This window comes from Scomber japonicus, unplaced genomic scaffold (genome assembly GCF_027409825.1).
Source record: "Scomber japonicus isolate fScoJap1 unplaced genomic scaffold, fScoJap1.pri scaffold_441, whole genome shotgun sequence".
NCBI classification, from domain to species: domain Eukaryota; kingdom Metazoa; phylum Chordata; class Actinopteri; order Scombriformes; family Scombridae; genus Scomber; species Scomber japonicus.
In genome coordinates this window covers 16,205-39,759 of record NW_026518518.1, presented here as the reverse complement: position 1 = coordinate 39,759, position 23,555 = coordinate 16,205, and the positions used below count along the sequence as shown (strand labels likewise).

At 43.2% G+C, this 23,555-nt stretch overlaps 1 protein-coding gene across 1 annotated transcript; it reads left to right on the top strand.

The window, feature by feature from the left end:
* The first annotated feature begins 6 nt into the window (after positions 1-6).
* Positions 7-22,244, top strand: npepps (aminopeptidase puromycin sensitive). Its single transcript, XM_053314867.1, has 17 exons — positions 7-88; positions 194-227; positions 3,064-3,178; positions 5,688-5,852; positions 7,141-7,245; positions 7,337-7,397; positions 8,019-8,128; positions 8,440-8,503; positions 8,660-8,799; positions 11,539-11,673; positions 16,513-16,732; positions 17,923-18,065; positions 18,651-18,707; positions 19,056-19,163; positions 20,085-20,240; positions 20,703-20,750; positions 22,066-22,244. The coding sequence occupies exons 2-17, from the start codon at positions 199-201 to the stop codon at positions 22,210-22,212; spliced, it is 1,803 nt and encodes a 600-aa protein (XP_053170842.1). The 5' UTR covers positions 7-88; positions 194-198; the 3' UTR covers positions 22,213-22,244.
* The last annotated feature ends 1,311 nt before the right edge of the window (positions 22,245-23,555 follow it).

Sequence of the window (23,555 nt, the reverse complement as noted above, 5' to 3'; positions counted from 1 at the left end):
AAGACCTTACCTTTCTACAAAGACTACTTCAGTGTTCCTTATCCGTTGCCTAAAATCGATCTCATAGCTATCGCTGATTTTGCTGCTGGTCAGTAGTTTCTCCACACTTGCATTTTATTTTGAAATCCTGAGACATGAAAATGATTTTAATTAAGTGGATAAAACTGAAACTGAACTACTTCCTCTCTTCTAGGTGCCATGGAAAACTGGGGCCTTGTTACCTACAGGTCAGTATTAGCTGCTCTTTAACTTTATTAATTATAAACCATCATTCAAAATCGTCATTCACATTTTGAGACACGATTTGGTAAATTTGAATCAAACAGGAAACAGAAAAATAGTCTTTAACGACTGATGTGACTCCTTTCCTCCTTTCCTTCCCTCCTCCGTCTTTCGTCCTTTCCTTCCTTCCTTCCCTCCTCCGTCTTTCCTCCTTTCCTTCCTTCCCTCCTCCATCTTTACTCCTTTCCTTCCTTCCTTCCCTCCTCCATCTTTCCTTCTTTCCTTCCTTCCTTCCTTCCCTCCATCCTCCGTCTTTACTCCTTTCCTTCCTTCTTTCCTTCCTTCCTTCCCTCCCTCCTCCATCTTTACTCCTTTCCTTTCCTTCCTTCCTTCCTCCGTCTTTTCTCCTTTCCTTCCTTCTTTCCTTCCTTCCCTCCTTCCTTCCCTCCCTCCTCTGTCTTTACTCCTTTCCTTCCTTCCTTCCTTCCCTCCTCCGTCTTTACTCCTTTCCTTCCTTCTTTCCTTCCTTCCCTCCTTCCTTCCCTCCCTCCTCTGTCTTTTCTCCTTTCCTTCCTTCTTTCCTTCCTTCCCTCCTTCCTTCCCTCCCTCCTCTGTCTTTACTCCTTTCCTTCCTTCCTTCCTTCCCTCCTCCGTTTTTATTCCTTTCTTTCCTTCCCTCCTCCGTCTTTACTCCTTTCCTTCCTTCCTTCCTTCCTTCCTTCCCTCCTCCGTCTTTACTCCTTTCCTTCCTTCCTTCCTTCCTTCCCTCCTCCGTCTTTACTCCTTTCCTTCCTTCCTTCCTTCTCTCCTCTCTTTACTCCTTTCCTTCCTTCCTTCCCTCCTCCTTCTTTACTCCTTTCCTTCCTTCTTTCCTTCCTTCCCTCCTCCGTCTTTACTCCTTTCCTTCCTTCCTTCCTTCCCTCCTCCGTCTTTACTCCTTTCCTTCCTTCCTTCCTTCCTTCCCTCCTCCCTCTTTACTCCCTTCCTTCCTTCCTTCCTTCATCTTTACTCCTTTCCTTTCCTTCCTTCCTTCCTCCGTCTTTACTCCTTTTCTTCCTTCCTTCCTTCCTTCCTTCCCTCCTCCGTCTTTACTCCTTTCCTTCCTTCCTTCCTTCCTTCCCTCCTCCCTCTTTACTCCCTTCCTTCCTTCCTTCCTTCATCTTTACTCCTTTCCTTTCCTTCCTTCCTTCCTCCGTCTTTACTCCCTTCTTCCTTCCTTCCTTCCTTCATTCCCTCCTCCGTCTTTACTCCTTTCCTTCCTTCCTTCCTTCCTTCCCTCCTCCCTCTTTACTCCCTTCCTTCCTTCCTTCATCTTTACTCCTTTCCTTTCCTTCCTTCCCTCCTCCGTCTTTACTCCTTTCCTTTCTTTCTTCCTTCCTTCCTTCCTTCCTTCCTTCCTTCACCTGAGGACAACAGGAGGGTTGAAATAAACAGTATTGCAGTATATTAATATAAAGACTGTGGAGGAGACAATGACACAAAGCTGAAACCTGACAAATTAATTTAAGTAACTAATAATAGTAATTTATTTTCAAAGTGAATAAAGTTTTACTGTCAGATTCACCATAAAGCAAAATATTAAACATAGACGAAGATATTGACCTTTTTAAATGCTTTAAGTGCATTTTTATCCTTTTTTAAAATAGAAAAATGATGGTTTCTTACAACTTAAGCTTTGTTTTCATCACTCTGACCATCAGTTCATTTAGTTATGATAATATTAAACTCACCAAGATATTTGCTGAGTTCTTGGGTGAACAAATATAAGCAGTGAGACAAGCCGACAGTTAGTTTTTCCAGTTTATCGACCAGTTCAACAAGAGATTAAACTCAAAGTGTGCAGACCAGTAACGTCTCTAAAAGTCCGTCGTCGTACCAGAAAACAACTTCAACTTTATTTATAAAGCACTTTAAAACAACCACAGCTGAAACAGAGTGCTGTATATAAATAGATAAAAACAACACAGGAACATAAATCAATTAACAGGAAATACATACTAAAATAATTGTTTATTCAATAACTAAAACAAACCATAAAACAATAAGACAGGAGCAGAGTCTCATGCTGGGTTGAAAGCCGAGGGAAAGGAATAAAAATGGGTTTTAAGACGAGTTTTAAAAACGGACAGTGAGGAGGCTTGTCTAATATTTAAAGGAAGCTCGTTCTATAGTTGAGGAGCAGCTACAGTGTGTGATGAATACAGCAGGTCTAAATGAAAGCAGGTCACATGGATGCTTTATAATGAACAGTTTATACTCATATATTCATTTTAACTATTTTAGGAGTTTGGGGTTGAGCATAGCTCAGCGGGTAGAGCACCCGCCCCATGTGTTGAGGCTATAGTCCTCGTTGCAGGCGACCCCGGTTCGAATCCCGATCCGAGCGGTCTTATCCTGCGTGTCATTCCCCCTCTCTCTGCCTGTTTCCTGTCTCTCTACACTGTCCTGAACATTAAAGGCAAAAAAGCCCAAAAAATATAAAAAAAAAAAAACTATTTTAGGAGTTTTAAACCTGTCTGATGAGCCGTTGGACATATTTGTAATGATGATCTCATAAAACATCATTTATTCTTTTATTCTCTGAAGAAAATGCGTCTTGCAGTTTTAGTGTATCTGCGGTCGACGGGCTCGATGACTTTTTAATTGCTTTGTAGTTTGTTTGATGTGCTGCCACCTGTTAGCTGTTCAGTCTGCAGCTCTGTTCATCATCTGCTGCTCTCAGCCATCTGGACGCAGGTTTCTCTTTAATAAGCGTCTCGCAGCGGCTGACGGAGGGAAACCTGCCGTCGCTCACAGGAAGCTTCAACCTTCAGACGTCTTTTTATGTTTTTAACTTCGCAGGGAGACAGCTCTGCTAATCGACCCGAAGAACTCCTGCTCGTCCTCCAGGCAGTGGGTGGCGCTGGTGGTGGGACACGAACTCGCCCACCAGTGGTTCGGAAACTTGGTCACCATGGTAACCGGCATTAACCCTATCGTTTATGTGTAACAGAAAATAATACTGAGAAGCATTGAAATATTAATAGTGACAAAAATGGTAAAAACTGAACTATAACGCTAAGTTAAGAATAAAAGGATTAATTTCCAAAATGTTAAACATCCTGTTGTGTTCGAGTCAAGGAAGAGAAGGGAGGAAGGGAGTAAAGGAAAGAAGGCAGGGAGGAAGGAAGGAAGGAAGGAAGGAGAGAGAAAGGAAGGAACGACAGAAGGAAGAAAGGGGGATGGAGGAGAGATGGAAGGAAGGGAGGAAAGGAAATAAGGAAGGAAGGAAGGAAGGATGGAGAAAAGAAGCAAGTAAGGAAGGAAGGTAGAAAGGAGGAAGGAGGGAGGGAGGAAGGAAGGATGGAGAAAAGAAGCAAGTAAGGAAGGAAGGTAGAAGGGAGGAAGGAAGGAGGGAGGAAGGAAGGAAGGAAGGGAGATGGAGGAAGGAAAGAAGGTAGGAAAGAGAGAAGAAGGAAAGAAAGAGAGAAGGAAGGAAGGAAGGAACAGTCAAAAAAGACGGGTCAATTTGACCCGGGAGCACGACAGGAAGGTTAAACATCCATTATGGGGGGAAAAAAACATTGTTTGCAGAAGAGCCGACTGTTGGTCAGCTGATATTGGCGTCATCACAAATATATTGGTATTTGTTATAAAGGCAGCATTTTATATATACTTAATCCTTTTTCTTAATTCAAGTTTAACCCTTAAACAGACCTTACTAGTTATGTCATTTGCACCTCAAGTAAGGAAGGAATGAAGGAAAGGACGAAAGGAGGAAGGAAGGGAAGCAAGGGATGAAGAAGGAAGGAAAGGAAGGAAGGAAGGAAGGAGGGAGGAAGGAAGGAAGGAAAGGAGGGAAGAAGGAAGGAAGGGAAGGGGGGAGGAAGAAGGAAAGGAAGGAAGGGAGGAAGAAGGAAAGGAGGGAGGGAGGAAGGAAGGAAGGAAAGGAGGAAGGAAGGGAAGCAAGGGATGAAGAAGGAAGGAAAGGAGGGAGGGAGGGAGGGAGGAGGGAGGGAGGGAGGGAAGGAAGGGAGGAAGAAGGAAAGGAGGGAGGAAGGAAGGAAGGAAGGAAGGAAAGGAGGGAGGAAGGGGAGGGAGGGAGGAAGGAAGGAAGGACAGATGAAGGAAGGAAGAAAGGACAGAAGGAGGGAACATTTACCCTAACAGCTGAACTTAGATCTGAGGGAGGAAGGAAGGAAGGAAGGAAGGAAGGACGGACAGATGAAGGAAGGAAGGAAGGAAGGAAGGAAGGAAGGAAGGAAGGAAGGAAGGAAGGACAGATGAAGGAAGGAAGGAAGGAAGGAAGGACAGATGAAGGAAGGACAGATGAAGGAAGGAAAGAAGGACAGATGAAGGAAGGAAGGAAGGAAGGAAGGAAGGAAGGAAGGAAGGACAGAGGAAGGACAGATGAAGGAAGGAAGAAAGGACAGAAGGAGGGAACATTTACCCTAACAGCTGAACTTAGATATGAGGAAGGAAGGAAGGAAGGAAGGACAGATGAAGGAAGGAAGGAAGGACAGATGAAGGAAGGAAGGAAGGAAGGAAGGAAGGAAGGACCCGGGAGGACAACAGGAAGGTTAAAGAGTCTGTATCTCCTGGTGCACGTTGTCTGTTTAAGGGTTAGCATACAGTTCATATATTAATATGTTCTTCTGGCCTCCATTTAAATACGTTTGTCACAAGTGTTGAATAACCACATTTGAGGGATTATTGCAAACAATGTGTATTTATGTAGAAGATTATTGGCTTATGTATCTCCGGATATTTTTACCCCCTTATTATCTGTGTCAATTTAAAGAATCCAGTATTGTTGGTTGCCCTAGTTTGCGGTGAAATCTCCAAAGAAACCAAACAATATGTACTTGTCCTGTCGTCATGTTGTCAGCAGCATCTTAACCCTCCTGTTGTGCTCCCGGGTCAAATTGACCCATCTGTTTTGACTCTTCCTTCCTTCCCTCCTTCCTTCCTTCCCTTCTTTCCTCCCTCCCTCCTTTCCTTCCTCCTTTCCCCCTCCTTTCTTCCTTCCTTCCTTCCTACCTTCTTTCCTTCCTCCGTCCTTCCTTCCTCCCTTCCTTCTCTCCTCTGTCCTTCTTTCCTTCCTTCCTCCCACCCTCCTACCTTATTTCCTCCCACCCTCCTACCTTCCTTCTTTACTTACTTCTTTCCTCCGTCCTTCCTTCCTTCCTTATTTCCTTTCCTCCCTTCCTTCCTTCCTCCATCCCCCTTTCTTCCTTCCCTCCTTCCTCCCTCCCTCCCTCCCTCCCTCCTTTCCTTATTTCCTTGACTTGAACACAACAGGAGGGTTAAGTTACTCATTGTCCATCAGTTTAACTTTGTTACTCAGAGCTCGTGTCTGTATTTAGTTTTCTCTCTTTCTGGATCGAACTTTGGAAAGGAAACACTTTTTGACTGGCATGAGCGTTGAAATGTTGAAATATGTTCTCTCTCTCTCTCTCTCTGTTTTTGTTTTTCCATGTGTGCAGGAATGGTGGACCCATCTGTGGCTTAATGAGGGATTTGCATCTTGGATCGAGTATCTGTGTGTGGACCACTGCTTCCCCGAATATGACATCTGGACCCAGTTTGTCTCAGCCGACTACACCCGCGCTCTGGACCTGGACGCGCTGGACAGCAGCCATCCCATAGAGGTGCGATTCACTCTGTAGTCTGTTAGAATCATAGACTGTATATAAGAAATGGACGTAACATCCGTGACGTCACCCATTGGTTTGTGGACTGCTGCTCGGAAGCCAATAGTATCGAATCTAGGCAGCGCCATCTTGATAGTTTCAGGTGCATGCTGGGAAAAATAAAAACACGGATTCTACTTATATGGGCATGAGGCGGGGCCAGGGGCGGAGTGGGGAGGTTGCTATGGTTGCGAGGGCTGGATCTCGAGGACATTGGTCAATCAACCTGTCAATCAGGACGTAGCCCCGCCCCCTAATGCATACCCTGCTTTATCGTCAAATATAAAATCAGGGAGGCCAAAATGTCCCAAATGAACATCATACTGCATTGAAGAAGGCTTTAAACTAGCGATTGAGACCATAAACACATTTTGAAAACGTTTACTGAGGTTAGAAATCAAGTGAGAAGTTGGTGAATTCTCCATTGACTTGTATAGAGACGGTCGCCCCCTGGTGGCCTTTTGATAGAATGCAGCTCTAAGCTACTTCCTGGTTGGCCTCATTTCAGAGGACCAGAACTCCCCGCCTGGTTAGAAACCATATATTCATGTTGGTGTTTCCTCTGCTTATGAATTCTAACTGAAGTAATCGTTTGAAGGTTAAATAATGGTGAGGTGTGTTGGGATTAGACTCTAAACCAGGGGTGTCAAACATGCGGCCCGTGGGCCAGAACCGACCCGCCGAGGGGTGCAATCTGGCCCACTTTGCTTCCTGTCTTCTTTTCCTTCCTTCCATCTGTCCTTCCTACCTTCCTTTTTTCCTTACTTCGTTCATTCCATCCACCTGTCCTTCCTCCCATTCCTCCTTCTGTCCTTCCTTCTTTCCTTCCTTCCGTCTGTCTGTCTGTCCGTCCTTTCTACTTTCCTTTTTTTCTTACTTCATTCCTTCCTTCCACCTGTCCTTCCTCCCTTTCCTCCTTCTGTCCTTCCTTCTTTCCGTCTGTCTGTCCGTCCTTCCGTTTGTCTGTCCGTCCTTCCGTTTGTCTGTCCGTCCTTCCGTCTGTCTGTCCGTCCTTCCGTCTGTCTGTCCGTCCTTCCGTCTGTCTTTCCTTCTTTCCTTCCTTCCTTCCTTCCATCCTTCCTGCCTTCCTTCCATCTTTTTAATGATCCGGGCCGGCCCACATTAGATCAAATTGGTCTGTATGTGGCCCTTGAATGAAAATGAGTTTGACTCCTCTGCTCTAAACTCTTGGTGTGGTTGGTTTCTGTTGGTGTTCGTCGCTCACTTTGACCGTTTTCTCCTTCAGGTGAACGTGGGCCATCCATCAGAAGTAGATGAAATCTTTGACGCCATCTCCTACAGCAAAGGAGCATCTGTGATCCGCATGTTGCACAACTACATAGGAGACGAGGTTAGAAACAACGTTTGCTTGCAGCTTTTCATTGTTTCAGTTTGATTTGTTTTTAATATATTGAGACTTACCTCTTTCTTTGTCTCTGTAGGACTTTAGGAAAGGAATGAACGCCTATCTTTTAAAGTTCCAACATAAAAACGCATCAACAGGTAAGAGTATTTTTTCTTTAACCCTTTATTGGGCAAATAATTATATTTGGTAACTTCTGTAAATATCCCAAAATATCTTTCCTTCCTTCCTTCCTTCCTTCTGTCCTCCCTCCCTCTTTTCCTTTCTCCCTCCCTCGTTCCTTATTTCCTCCGTCCTTCCTTCCTTTCCTTCCTTCCATCTGTCCTCCTTCTCTCCTCCCTTCCTTCCTCCGTCCTTCCTTCCTTCCTTCCTTCCTTTCCTTCCTTCCATCTGTTCTTCCTCCCTCCCTCCCTCCCTCCTTCCTTCTCTCCTCCCTTCCTTCTTTCCTTCCTCCGTCCTTCCTTCCTTCTTTCCTCTGTCCTTCCTTCCTTTCCTCCCTCCCTCCCTCCCTCCTTCTCTTTCTTTCCTCCCCCCTACCTTCCTTCTTTCCTCTGTTCTTCCTTCCTTTCCTTCCTTTCCTTCTTCCCTCCTTCCTTCCCTTCCTTCCTTCCTTCCTTTCATCCTTCCTTCCTTCCTTCCTTCCTTCCTCCCTTCCTTTCAATGAGTGTCCTATAAAGGGTTAAGATGAAACAGGTGTGTGGTTTGACTTTCCTAGGTTCCTAATCCTCTTTCCTCTCCTTCCTGTCTGTCTTCCCTGATAGAGGACCTATGGGACTGTCTGGAACAGGCCAGTGGGAAACCCATTGCTGCAGTGATGAGCTCGTGGACTAAGCAGATGGGCTTCCCGATTATTGTAGTGGACCAGGAACAGGTGAGCAGTGACACAAGCTGTTTAAAACCATCCACCGGGCTGAGCGCTTTAAATCAGTGTCATACATTTAGTGCATTCACAAAACTGCTCAAGGACGGGAAAGCAGACAACAAAGTCCTGCAGCCACACGATGGAATATATTGGACCCCAGGAAGAGTAGCTGTTGCCTGGGTAACAGCTAATGGGGATCCAAATAAACTAAACTATTAGCTACCAACTTTTTTTTTTTAACTTAAGAGTCAAATTAAAAAGCAGAAAATGACAAATCAGTGTTGTGTTTGGCTCTAAACTGTTTGTAATGTTATTTATAGCAAGGTGAGGACCGCGTTCTCAAGTTATCTCAGAAGAAGTTCTGTGCTAGTGGACCACATAATGGTAAGTATGGTTATCTTAGCAATGGTCATACAAACAGGCTCAATGACCTACTGCTTATATCTTCTTTTATATTCATGATAAAATAAGAAACGTGACTTCTTCTTTGACTGATCGTCTCATTGGCTCCCTCTCTCTCCTCTTGTCTCTGTTGAGCAGGTGAGGATTGCCCCAACTGGATGGTCCCCATTAGTATTTGTACCAGCGAGGACCCCAAATGCACCAAGCTCAAAGTTCTGCTGGACAGACCGGAGACAACCATCACCGTTAGCAGCGTCACCCCGGACCAGTGGATCAAGGTACTGTTTCCACGTTAGCTGCTTTTAAAGGCTTTATAAGGTAAAAGCTGAGTTTCTACAGAGCAGAATTAGCATTTCTATTGGGAATATTCATGCAATCATTCATTTCCTGCCTTATATAACACAGTATCTTTTACATAATGCAATTTTAAAACACACACGACTGTCTTTAAATGCGTCAAGCCAAGTTTGTGATAAAGATAATTTACATAAAAGCAGGTAAAACTTTAAGCTAAGACAGTCACCATTTTTAGTAAATATTTAACCCTCCTCTGAGTGGAAGTGGAACATTTCTTTTTATTGTTATTAACTCAAGACGGTGTGAAGTTTCCAGTGTGGTTCATCTGCAGCAAGGAGACATGTGAGTGAGAGATTGTTGGTGGAGCTTGAATCAGTGAGTCATAAGAAGAAAAAAGCTTCAGTCTGTCCTGATTTCTTTACGAGTGAGACATCAAAGGTCAAACGGCGTGCAGTGAATGTTAGTTCCTTGTTGTTAGTTGGTTGAGAGGAAGAGGAGGAGAGGATGTGGTCAACACTTCCTCTGTCAACCAAGTGTTTAACCAGCATAACCCAAGGCACAGTGTACCTTTTTAAAATACCACCTTAAGGCTGGTAAACGGTGGTCGATTAATGTCCTTTTTAGGTCCTTATTCTTCATTTATAAATTAACAAGCCCTCTGTTCATTAATTTAGGTTTTCTTTTAGTTATGTGTGGCTGTCTTGACTGTGAACGTAGCGGCAGTAACCAAGTCATTTCCTGTTATGGATCAATAAAGTATCAGTCTGTTTTATATCATCGTCATCTCTCGAATATCATCAGGAGTAGGCATGGGGCTGGTATGAGATTCTGGCGGTATGATAACCATAAGCAAAAATATCATGGTTTCACGGTATGGCGGTATTGTGATTCCAGCTCTAAAATGTTCCTAAAAGGAAGAAAAATAAAGACAGACATGTTCATTTAACCTGAATCTGTAATGACAGTGTGAGGGGTCGTGATACTCTACGCTGCAGCTGCTCCACCTGAGGGATTTCTGACCTTTCCACTTCCTGTCTTTGACCAGACTAAAAACAGCTCATACCTTAGGAACGGTATGATTTGGCGGTTTCGGTTGTCGTGGCTTTTTCAAATCGCTGTATACCTTGAACACGGTTATCAACCCATGCCTAGTCAGGAGTGTTTTATTCGGGAAGATTTTCCTTTTCTGTGTCCGCTCATGTTTTGCTGCACTGACTGTAAAACCCCCCCTTGAGGCAAATGATTATAAATAAGCTGACTTGACTTAAGTGTCAATTTGAGTTTTTGACAAATGCGACAAGAACATGAACAGGCTTGTTTAATGTCTCATGGGTTTGGGTTGTAAATTGGTTTAGCTGTCGACGATGTTTCTGCCTGAATTAAGATTTCTCAGGAAGTGAACGGTGTGAACAAAAGACTGAAAATAAATGGCACTTTTTTAACAGCTGATACTGATGTGATACTTTAAATCCCTGCTGCTCCCATACTGTTTATAGACTTTCTGTTAACGACTAACTTATGAGCCACAAGCTTCTCAGCTCTGGAGTTCATCCACATTGGGTTACCTTAGTTAACAGATCTTCTGCTTTGTATTTCAGCTCTCCGTTCAGACTAAAAGTGTTTTCTCACCCCAAACCTGCTTCTCCAGAGATTATATAATAGTGACATTTACTGCTTGACTGCTGCTGAACATGTTTGAGATGCAATTAAATGACTCTTCATTTCATACTCTGGAGTCTGACAACAGAAACAGACAAATATGTAAAAAGGAAAAGCTGTATTGTGAATTTGGCTTCATTCAAACACAGTTAAAGCAGGAGGGAACTGAACCAGATGACAGTCAGCAGAGTAACAGACTGCAGCTGTCTAGTCTGTAAAGCAGCAAAATGTATAAGAAAAGCTTTCTGAAGATCGATCGATTGCATTTTGTTGGACAGTGATTTGGTCAGCTGGGCTTTCTGTCCTACTTCTCTGCACATGTTGGCTGAGATGCAGTTCTGTTGATGTCAGTTGAAAAGAGACTGACGAAGAAGAGAGAAGTTTTCTGTAGTTCATGTGTTGGAAACTTGGAAAGATGCAAGTAGTTTTCACAAAGAAACCACATTTAAAAAACTGAACAGAGTTGTGCTGCTGAAGTCGACTTCTCAGAATTAGTTTTAGGAGTGGAGCTGAAAGTTCACTTATGACTAAAAATAATCCTCATACCTCAGAGTAAGACTCATTTATGAAGTGTCCCACTCACTTCCTTTCAATAAGGAGGACCCCCCCCCCCCCCCTCCTTTACAGAAGAGGGTGAGATGTTCCTGTCTTACAACACCCTGAGACACAAAGTAGAAACTATGATGACTTCTGGAGCTCAACTAAAATATTGATGGGAATGATTGAAGTTAAGACATTTGATCAGATACTTTTATTCGTAGCTCTAAAACCAAGAATAAAAATGGGTCACTGAGAAGTTTTGGCTAGTTAGGAGTGATTTTCTACTCTGAGAAGCTCGACAAACATGGCTCCATATAAAAGACAGTTTCCAGTGTTTGTCAGCGTTCTGTGAAAACACTAAACCCTCCGAGCATTAGCATTAGTATGACTCGGTTTCACTCACTCTAAGCCACGCTGGATAAGAGCTCCGAGTATGAGAGGTGAATTTTTTTTTTTTTTTTTTTTTCCCCTCGCGCACAGCCTGACCCAATTGTGTCCCTGCTGCTTTTTATTGTTTACAGATCAACCCCGGCACTGTGGGCTTCTATCGTATCCAGTACAGCTCGTCCATGCTGGAGAGTCTGCTGCCGGGTATCAGAGATCTCAGCCTGCAGCCTGTGGACCGGCTCGGCCTCCAGAACGACCTCTTCTCTCTGGTGAGACAACAAACGCACAGAGCTTTTCTTTTCTTTTTTTTTTACCCTCCTCATGACAAATGGAATGAGTAACAATTAAAATATTTAGGAATCCCAGAAGACCAATTGTTTGTCCGCGTGGTGAGGAAGTCCACTCCCTTCCAATGTAAACAAAATACACAGTGCAAAATAAATGAACGTAGGAAGACGTGTGTGGAGAAAGGAAGTCAAACAAGTGCAAACTCAACTTGAAACTTGAGACGCTGATGGTTTTGGACAGACTCAAAAAGGTTGCTAAATATTGTAATCAACAACATCCAAACAGACAAACATCCATTATAACTCACAAGAGATACAGTTACTGTGTCTCAAATCACACACTTCCGTTAGTACACTGTGTACTTGTGTAGTGGGCAAATTATAACAGCTTCTCAGATCAGGTCTCAAATCAAACAGAGCTGTTGCCCACTTATCGGAAATTAATTAGCAAGCTAGCGTTATCGTTCATGGTATCAAATCATTACAGACTACTTAATGAACTTTGCCACTGAAATCTGATAACAGTATAGTGGTGCTTAGTGCTAACAACAAGCAACGACTAACATAAATAGTTTTTTGACATATGTAACTGTCATGCGTTGTGTCATGATATCAGGTAAAAAACAAAATGCATTTAACCCATTTAACTTTTAGGTCAATCTTTACCACTTGTATGAGGTATGTAAAGCACGAAAAGACCATCAGATTGTCTTATGGTTGCTATAGATACAGGTGGTTCTATGGTTGCTATAGATACAGGTTGTTCCATGGTTGCTATAGATACAGGTTGTTCTATGGTTGCTATAGATACAGGTTGTGCTATGGTTGCTATAGATACAGGTTGTTCTTTGGTTGCTATAGATACAGGTTGTTCTATGGTTGCTATAGATACAGGTTGTTCTATGGTTGCTATAGATACAGGTTGTTCTATGGTTGCTATAGATACAGGTTGTTCTATGGTTGCTATAGATGCAGGTTGTTCTATGGTTGCTATAGATACAGGTTGTGTTATGGTTGCTATAGATGCAGGTTGTGCTATGGTTGCTATAGATACAGGTTGTTCTATGGTTGCTATAGATACAGGTTGTGCTATGGTTGCTATAGATGCAGGTTGTTCTATGGTTGCTATAGATGCAGGTTGTTCTATGGTTGCTATAGATACAGGTTGTTCTATGGTTGCTATAGATACAGGTTGTGCTAGTGTATAAACGAAGAATAAGACAAATCACTGCCGACATAAGAGATTCCTGCTGGAGACATTTTTGAAGTTGAGTTCGTTTTTTAAAAATGTTTTGAACAAATGAGGTCCGTAAAACATCACATTTAGGGTCAATGAGAATATTGCCATGACTTCAAAGAGGTAGAAAAAGCAAAGACATTATTTTTTTTAAATAGTGCTTTCTTGGTGTGACCTACAAAGACTTAAGACCAATTAATTTTTTCTTATGGATCTATATTTATTCTCTGTATTCTCCATTTTTGGTTCACATTAAGTTATTACATACACCGTTGCCTTTTTTTGTCTCCAACTTTTTCTTATTGTTCTGCCAAATACAACAAACTGAGGAACTTGTTTGAGGTCAACACCTTGTTTTGACATCTTATCGTATGTCTAGAAGCACGTACCAGTCTGGATATGCGGATGTGTCACCATGAATCACCTGTTGTTATCTGGACTGGACTCATTGTATTTAACTGTTGCCTTTCAGTTTAAAGTTCATTGAAAACTTAAACTAAAAAACAATGAGCACATCACAGTATTATTACATGGTATGAACATCTTTTGCTATTTAACCTGCAATAGTGGCTCCTGTTGTCTTTTTGAGGCATTATCTTGTAATAGCTCAATCAGATCCAAAGCTTGCGTCTAAAAGGATGAATGTTAAATGAGCGAATATACATATACTTTAAAAAAATCACTCTTATTTAATATTGTCAAACATGCAATGAACTTGAAAATCAATTCCAGAGATGCTTTCTTTTTATTTCTCATATTCCCCTTCCTTGTCCAAACCTGGCGCCTACATTACCCACGATGCAACTTGACCGCCAACAGTTCAGTCAGACGTTGTGGTTTGTTATGTCAGTAGCAGCTATAAAGTGGTGTGGAGCTTTAACATCGACAGTTTATCAGATGATTGAAAAGCGTAAAAAGAAAGATGATAAATGTGTCTTCTCTGATCTGTGTGTTTCGTAACCACAGCGTGACGATAAATGTGAATTTTTAAACATGACTTGACTGTGATGTAACGGATGAATCACAGCGACTGACTCTTCGTTCACCTTCTGGCTCGTTCCCGCCTTCAGCTGATGTTGTGAGTCACTTTTAGATTTCATATCACACCTTCAGTCCTGAATCCTGCAGTCACAATAGCCCCGTTTCCACCGCAGGTACTTCGGGGGTAATTTTACAGGGCCGTTGTCTCCATAGCAGGAACCTCCTTGAACTTTTACGGGGGCTAAACGAGTCCCTGCCCGAAAAACTCCTGGGTGGGGCTTGAGGTTGACTCGGTTCTGATTGGTAAATGGTAAATGGACTGTACTTATATAGCACCTTTCTAGTCTTTACGACCACTCAAAGCGCTTTACATGACATCTCATTCACCCATTCACACACATTCATACACTGATGGCAGGAGCTACCACACAGGGTGCCAACCTGCTCATCAGGGGGGAATTTAACCATTCATCCACATTCATACACCGTTGGCGCAGCAACGGGAGCAATTTGGGGTTAAGTGTCTTGCCCAAGGACACATCGACATGTGAACTGGAGGAATCGAACCGCCAATCTTCCAATTGGAGGACGACCTCCTGAGCCACAGCCGCCCCTTGGGTAAACTCAAAGCGGGATGTGGCGTCAACAGAAAGAGCTAAAATAAGCTCCATTTTTAAAATCCAGCAAAAGAAGGACAGTAGTAGAAAGCGTCTTCAACACTGGAAAAGTTCATAACGTCCACCGCCATGAACACGAACGCACAATCCAGAAAAGTGGCAACCAGCTCAGCTCCTCCATGTTTACCTCCTCATTGTCGTTTTTCTTTGTTATGCTTTCGGTGCGTCGTCTGGTGGGTCCTATCAACATCCTACTCTAATGGAGACACAACGGCCTAGAGGACAGAGTGAGAGGACGTTCCTGTAAATGTCCCGCCTCTTAAAGGTTACCAGGAACTCCCTTAGTGGAAACAGGGCTATAATGAAACGACGGGTCACACCTTCACTCCCGAATCCTGCAGTCTGTCACAATGAAAGGATGGGACTTTTCAGCACGGTAGAATTACAGGATGAGCCGTGATGAATAATTCACATCACATCTCACCATAAATCTTGCCTTTATTGAATTCCAGAGAAGATGTTTTTAAACAGAACATCAGGATTTATTTGGTCCCGTCATATTAAAAATGAGTCTTCATACAGTCCGCTATCATTTCTGTCCTCGCTGACTGGTGGATTTAGAGCAGCGATGTTTGCAAAATCAGGGGGAACACTTTGATGGGATGTGTTTTTATAACTCAGCGATCAGGTTGCAAAAACAAAAAGCTGTTACTTCACCTTTCAGCTACATCAGCACCGACCTCGTCCTGACCTCCAAGCTCAGTTAGAAATATGACTCGTTATGACACAAAACTTAAAAATCTAAACAAGTGATGAGAAGGAGACTAGTTTGGAGGATATGTAATGGTAATAATCCATCTTTCGGTTGGTTTTATCAATAATGGAGCTGCATCGATTAGTCAATTTATTGATCAGTCAACGGACGACTGGCTTACTGTGCTTGTGTCGTCATTACTGTAGAGCGCATTGCAGTAGTCGTTACTGCAATGCGCTCTACTCAGGGATCCCTGGCAGGTACAATCAGACCAGCGCTGCCAGGATCCTGATGAGAGAGCGAAAAACACACCAACGTTTCCCCGGTTCAGGTTTTCGTTGCCCTGGCTCGAAACCCCCCCCCCTCCCCCCCCTCCCGCGTCCTTCAGGATTCACTACAAAGTCCTGCTACTTGCAAACAAATCAAATACAGCGGACACGTAGCAGCAAGGAAACTGATCACATCACAAAAGCAAACATGGCTTCAGATCTGCCAGCAGCTCGCTCCTCAGGGCCCTCAGCGCCCTGAGGAGCGAGCGGGGGGGGGGGGGCCTTCTGCTCTGCTGCAACACGCTGGTGGAGCAGACTTCCTCACCACCTGAGGGCAGCACACACCCAAGACTCTTTAAAAAAGGCCTAAAACCCTTTTTACATCTTAACTCGTCCTCCCGGGTCAAATTGACCCCATCTCTCTTTTGACTGTTCCTTCTTTCCTTCTTTCCTTCCTTCTTCCCTCTTTCTTTAATTTTTCCTTCCTTCTTCCTCTCCACCCTTTTTTCTTTGCTCCCCCCTCCTTCCATCCTTCCTTCCTTCCTCCTTTCCTCCTTCCTTCCTTCCTCCCTCCCTCCTTCCTTTCTTTCTTTCTTTCTTTCTTTCCTTCTTTCCTTCTTTCTTTCCTTCCTTCCTTCCATTCTTCCTTTCTTCCTTTCTTCCTTCCTTCCGTTCTTCCTTTCTTCCTTTCTTCCTTCCTTCCTTCCTTCCTGTCACAGTGACATTAACGGAGACTCAGTACAACAGGCTTTCACTTCAAAAAATATTATTTTAGAGAATCTGATGGGAGGGAGAGAGATAGAGGAGGGGAATGACCTGCAGCAAAGGTCCCTGGCCGAATTCGAACCAGGGACGCTGTGATTACGTGGCAACCGCTCAACCACTCGACCAACAAGGCGCTCCGAAATCTGCCATTTTTAAAATCTACGGCCGCTAATTTCATTCTGTTCTGTGTCCCTTCAGTCTCGCGCCGGCATGATCAGCACGGTGGAGGTGCTGAAGCTGATGGAGGCGTTCGTCAACGAGCCCAACTACACAGTGTGGAGCGACCTCAGCTGCAACCTGGGAGTCCTGTCCTCGCTGCTGTCCCACACGGACTTCCACGAGGAGATCCAGGAGTTCATCAGGGACCTCTTCACCCCCGTCGGCCTCGAGCTGGCCTGGGACAGCAAACCAGGGGAAGGTGAGGACGGACCGGACAGGAAATGAGCTGTATAGTCATGTGGTTCAGATCGAATTATTGAGACACACATTGTTTAATTTACTCTAAATTTCAGGGACAGCACACAACTTAGCCAGGCACAATAAAAAAAGAAGAGACAAGAAAGAAGAAATAATATTATAATAAACATTACATTATGAACTATCAATATAGCACATTACTTATATAAAGAGTGATTTAAAAGCAATGTGCACACTAGACTCTGACGCCACACAGAAGCTGTAGATTTAGGATTGAAGAGAGAGTTGAACAGGCCGAGGGTTCATGTTGACGCTCTGACAGTTAAATGCATAGATGGGGAATCGCAGTACTTTAACCCTTACATACGGTTCGTACTCTGACTCATAATTAATTCACACTCATAAATTCCCCATCAGTCATTAACTAACGGATGACTTATCTTATGGAAAAAAGACATTCACCATTTTATTATCCAGGAACTTATCAGCCACAAAAAAAAAAAAAATACGATTATATATATTTCTATTTTTGTAAACTGTGGGTCACATTAGGAAAAGTCTGGTAAAAGAAATGTGTATAGAGTGCTAAGCGTCCTCAGGTGAAGGTTTATTTACAGTGCTCTCCATTACACGTGTAACTCAGCCAAAAACAAACAAATTAACAAATTAAAATCCATCCATCCATCCTTTCCCCCCCCATGGCACCAAACCTCTACTGGCTTTATAGGACGTTCAATTCACACCTCAACCAGCCAGCACCACATCCTTCAACAGGGACCTTCACAGTAATCTGAACAAAAAGGAATCAAAGTATATATTTAACTGTTTTCCAGCACATTCACATAAATAAATGGCTTTATCAAAAGGTAATAAATTAGCCCCCAAAGTGAATGAAAATGACAGGAAACGCTGGGCCGACCCCTCTCAACTAAAAGCTCTGAATGGTGAATATGAACGAAGGAACAAACAATTGCAAAATAATCAAACCTGCAACACAATAAAGAACTGAAACTAACTTATGACCATGTTGTTAGCTTTGATGTAAAATGTAACCTAATGCTAACACGATAAAAACCCAGGACAGGAAGTGCTGCAATCAGTAGGCTATAGTTTAATGTGAAGCTCAACATGTAAAGGACAGTTGTGCTTTGTCACAGTCGGTAACCTGAGCGTGGTTTTATGGTCCTGCAGGTCACCTGGACGCCCTGTTGAGAGGTTTGGTTCTGGGGAAGTTGGGGAAGGCGGGACACAAACCCACATTGGAGGAGGCGCGGCGGAGATTCAAGGACCACGTGGAGGGAAAACAGAGTCTCCTTGCAGACCTGAGGAGCCCGGTAAGAGACAGAAAAGCATGATCAGAGAATCTTTAAAAGGCTTCAGTTGTTGCTTTTATTTCATTAACCCTCCTGTTGTCCTCAGGTCAAGGAAGGAAGGAGTGTAGGAAGGAGTGTAGGAAGGAGTGTAGGAAGGAGTGTAGGAAGGAGTGTAGGAAGGAGTGTAGGAAGGAGTGTAGGAAGGAGTGTAGGAAGGAGTGTAGGAAGGAGTGTAGGAAGGAGTGTAGGAAGGGAATAAGGAGGGAGGGAGGAAAAGAGGAAGGAAGGGAGGAGGAAGGGAGTAAGGAAGGAACGAAAGGAATAAGGAGGGAGGGAGGAATGAAGGAAGGGAAGGAGTAAGGAGCAAGGGAAGGAGGCGAAGAATGAAAAAAATTAAAGAGGGAGGAAAGAAGGAAGGGAGGAAGGAAGTAAAGAAAGAAAGGATGAGGAAGGGAGGAGGAAAGAAGGAAGGGATGAGGAAGGAAAGAAAGAAGGAACAGTCAAAAGAGATGGGGTCAATTTGACCCGGGAGGACAACAGAACAGGGAGGATTAAAGACATTTTCTGTGTTGGAATCGTAACTATTAATTGTGTGTTTTGTTTCAGGTGTATTTAACAGTTTTGAAGCACGGAGATAGTGCAACGTTGGAGACGATGTTAAAGGTAAAACAGGTTTCATGTCAGATAGTCAAATGTTTAGATCTCTCTGTCTGAATATTAGGTTTATTCTGTCCTCTGTCTCTGTCTCTGTCTCTCTCTCTCTCTCTCTGTCTCTCTCTCTCTCTACCTCTCTCTACCTCTCCCTCTCTCTCTCTGTCTCTCTCTGTCTCTCTCTATCTCTCTCTCTACCTCTCTCTCTCTGTCTCTGTCTCTGTCTCTACCTCTCTCTCTCTCTCTCTCTCTCTCTACCTCTGTCTCTCTCTCTCTACCTCTCTCTCTCTGTCTGTCTCTGTCTGTCTCTCTCTCTCTCTTTTATTCATCCCTTCTTCCTCTTTTCACTCGTTCCTTCAGCTTCACAAGCAAGCAGACATGCAGGAGGAGAAGAATCGTATAGAGCGAGTGCTCGGCGCCATATCTGCCCCTGACCTCATCCAGAAAGTCCTAACCTTTGCCCTCTCGGTGCGTATGACCTCGACTTCAGCCGCATTTCACAACCTTGGATTTTTTGTTTTTTGATAGAGAGAAACAGAGGAAATAGAGGAAATGAAAGTAATGTGGTTTAATCATGTGTCTTTGAAGGAAAGTCAGAGGTTTCAGTTTATGTTGCTGTGTGTGATGCCCAGTTAGGAAAGATAAGGAACAGTTTAAGTTGCATATCTGTCTAGTGAATAATTAACTTTCCGTTGTTTAAATTCCCTCAATTAATCACTTGGTCATGAAACATTCCTGCAGCACAAAGTGGGGTTTTTATTTTTTATCAGCTGTCTTCTTCGCCAAAATATCAAATTACTATTAATTTAAAACAAAGAAAAAGCAGCAAATTCTCATATTTAAAAAAAAAAGCTAAAACCATCAAAATGATTGAAACAGTATCGTTGCAGCTTTAGTATGAAACAACTTTCAGGCTTTTTGTCTTTTTGTCTTTTTGTCTCAGTGTTCAACCAAGTCTAACAGGAATGACTTCTCTCCAGTCAGCTGATTTAAATGCTAATCTCTCTCTCTCTCTCTCTCTGTCTCTGTCTCTGTCTCTGTCTCTGTCTCTCTGTCTCTGTCTCTGTCTCTGTCTCTCTCTCTCTGTCTCTCTCTCTCTCTCTCTCTCTCTGTCTCTGTCTCTGTCTCTGTCTCTGTCTCTGTCTCTCTGTCTCTGTCTCTGTCTCTCTCTCTCTGTCTCTCTCTCTGTCTCTCTCTCTCTCTCTCTCTCTCTGTCTCTGTCCCCTCTCCCTCTCTCTCTCTCTCTCTCTCTCTCTCTCTCTCTCTGTCTCTGTCTCTGTCTCTCTCTCTGTCTCTGTCTCTGTCTGTCTCTCTCTCTCTCCCTCTCTCTCTCTCTCTCTCTCTCTCTCTCTCTCCCTCTCCCTCTCCCTCCGGTCTTCTCCTCAACAGGAAGACGTTCGTCCTCAGGACACGGTTTCGGTAATCGGGGGCGTAGCAGGAAGCAGTAAACACGGCCGTAAAGCTGCCTGGAAGTTTGTCAAGGACAACTGGGAGGAGCTTTACAACCGCTACCAGGGCGGCTTCCTCATATCACGACTCATCAAGGTAAACAAGACGAGATCAGATCAAAATCCAGCCGCCCGGAGGAGGAGGAGGGGGGAGGGAGGGGGAGGCAGGGGGAGGCAACAACCAACAACAAGCCAACAACATCTCTGCTTCTTGTATTATTTCACCACAAAGTTATAAAACAAGAATATAAACTATATTTCCTGGATGTTTGAGACTTTCACGAGTCAAAGTTCGATCACATAGAAATGAATAGGAAGCTACTGAGAGCTGTGCAGCTACAGACGGTCCAACATTTATTCTATCCTCTGAATTAAATCATTATAATTCACAAATAACCAGAAACTCCAGTTGGATTTTCCACATTTTGCTTTTGCAGATAATTTGCATTTTTAATTTCAATGAGAAATGTAACCAAACTGCTTCCAAAGTGCAAACACTGTCGAGTTTATTTTTTTTCTTTCTGTTCACTTCATCTGTTTGTTTTTTGCCTCGTTGCAGCTCACGGTTGATGGATTCGCTATTGACAAAATGGCTGCTGAAGTAAAGGTGAGAGAGCTTCACAAAACATTACAGAACTTTTTTATTTTTACAGAAACTTTCCTGGAAATGTTTCTCCTTTTGTTTCTGTAGAAAACAAGAATTAAGTGCATGTTTCAGAGCAGATTTTATTTCTATATCACGTTTCAACAACAAGGAGAGACAAAGTGCTTTACCTGAAACATAAAAGGCATCAACACAGGATATAAAAGCAACACATGGCAAAATAAAAAGACATTTAAATACGATTTTAAAAGTGTTAAATTGGAAATGAATTCAGCTAAAATAGAGTAAGACAGATAAACACAGTCGTCTTCATGGAGTTTGTTTGGATATGTGGAGCATAAAAACTTCACCTGGAGCTGTTCAGTACTTAAAACAGCTGAATTTATCTTTAGGAACAAAAATATCCTTTTTTTGAAGCTGCAGTTATTATATTTGACCACTAGATGGCAGAAAAAACCCCACAATAAACTGACCAGTAAACTGAAAGCACTTTTGGCTTTTTTTTAAGTGTTATAGAAATAAAATAAATTTGAATTATGATGACGGCATTATACACTGACAAGACTGAGTCTTTTTTATTTAATGTTAACATCCAAAATATTACTTACAGTAGTTTAATGGCGACATCAGAGCAGCGTCAGGCTATGTTGAGCTGATACAATGATGGAAGCAAAATAACTTTATATTAATTATTAGTTGCTCTAATTATCGTTTTCTCTTCAGAGTTTTTGTTTTTTTAAGGTTCAAATCATTCTTACTTTTTTGATTCAGCATCACAATAAAAACACAAAACAATATAAAAGAGGAGAGAATAAATCAGGGGTGTCAAACATGCGGCCCGTGGGCCAGAAGCGGCCCGCTGAAAGGTCCAATACGGCCCACTTTCCTTCTGTCTGTCCTTTCTTTCTTCCTTCCTCCCTATCTTATTTTCCTTCCTTCTTTCCTTCCTTCTTTCCTTCCATCTGTCTTCCCTTCCTTCCTTCCTTCCTTCCTTCCATCTGTCTTCCTTTCCTACCTTCCCCTCCTTCCTTCCTTCCTTCCTTCCTTCCTCCCTTCCTCCCTTCCTTCTTTTTCTTCCTTCAGTCCTTCCATCTGTCTTCCCTTCCTTCCCTTCCTTCCTTCATTCCGTCCTTCTTGTCTTCTCTTCTTTTCCTTCCTTTTAATAGACCACATGAGATTAAATTGGGGTCTATGTGGCCCTCTGGAATAAATAAACAGACAATATCTAACAAAGTAAAGTCTAAGTTTTATCAGCTACGTTTCTTTTCTCTGCACTCGTTCTTGAACTCTTCCGTCTCTCTTTTTTTTTTCCTTTCAGAGTTTCTTTGAGAGTCACCCGGCGCCGGCGGCCGAGCGCACGGTGCAGCAGTGCTGTGAGAACATCCTCCTCAACGCCGCCTGGCTCAAACGTGACGCCGACGACATCCACCAGTATCTACTGCAGCGCAAAGCTCCCCCCGTCTGAGCCGCTGCCCCCCCCACTCCCCCCCCCCCCCGCCGCCTCCTCCTCCTCCTCCAGTCCCCCTTACTACCCCCTCCTCCCCCTCCCTCCAGCGCGGACCTCCCAGCATCATAGCTGCCTCGGCCCCCCCTCAGTACAGACCAGAGCGGGCGACCAGATGTACTTACAGCAGGCTTCATTTCTCTAAAGAAACTGTGTATGAAACAAGAAGACAAAGCCAAGAATTTAAGAAAAGTGTTGGAAACACAAAGAGACTCTTTCTACGTTAACAAAGCAGATCCATTTTAGTCAGACCAGGAATGTAGTTTTACCCCCATTCTGCCCGACGAGCGGAGTCGCCAACCAATCCACCAATCGGCACGTTAACGATCACTGTAACCCTGCTAACGCTCTCTGCATCACCTGCCCTGTAAGCACTCCTCCTCATCCTCATCCCACCTTCATCCACCTCTGCGTCGTAGCTGAGAAAACTGTGAATCCCCCTTCCTCCTCCTCCTCCTCCTCCTCCTCTTCCTCTTCCTCTCCCTTCCTCCCCCTTCCTCCTTCCTGCCATCTCTCATTTTGAATGCATGAAGTGTGATTTCCTGCATTTGCTGCTTCGTTAACTTCTGTTTGTTTTCTGTACAAACAAAATAATTTCCTCCTCCTCTTCCTCAGTTTGTCTTCACCTCCTCCTCCTCCCTCCTCCCTCCTCCTCCTCCCTCCTTCTCTTCCAGGCGTTGTGATTGGGTGAAAGCAGAAGGCGCCGTGGGCAGAATGGGGTTAACAACGGTAGTGTGTGTCGTAGTTTTTTCAGCAGCAGTGATTCTCCATTGCTAATTAAAGAGTTAGAACGAGGCGAGCGGCGCTAGCATGGTACTACATCGTAAACTGTATAATGTATAATGCAAACTTTTTTTTTTTTTTCTTTTAAAAGATTTAAATGGAAAAGAAGTTTAATGGTTATCCGTTTCCACCACCACCACCAACCCCCTTATCAAAAAAAAAAAAAACAACCAACCCCTCGAGCTCTTATCAGTCAAGAATTTGTATAGTTTGAATCATCAACGAGCATATTTATAAAGAAAAAGGACAAAAAAAAAAGAAATGGTTTCTTTATCCGCCACCACTCCAACGAAAAAATGAAGATTGGCGTGTTTTTATAAAGACATCAGATGCAGCGATTTATTTAAAAATGTGGAAGTAATCTTATATTCTGCGGAGGAAGAAGAAGAAGAAGAAGAAAAAAGAAGAAGAAGAAATTAAAAACACTTATGTTATTTTTTTTTGGGGGGGGGGGCTTTTTCATTCAGAAGTAACAACATCATCATCATCATCTTCATCATCAGGAAAAAAAACCCCTCTTC

Coding starts and splice junctions, on each gene's coding strand:
- npepps (XM_053314867.1), top strand. CDS start 199: ATGGAAAACTGGGGCCTTGTTACCTACAG. Junction 5,853..7,140: donor ACAGCAGCCATCCCATAGAG/GTGCGATTCACT, acceptor TTTCTCCTTCAG/GTGAACGTGGGCCATCCATC. Junction 8,129..8,439: donor TTGTAGTGGACCAGGAACAG/GTGAGCAGTGAC, acceptor TGTTATTTATAG/CAAGGTGAGGACCGCGTTCT.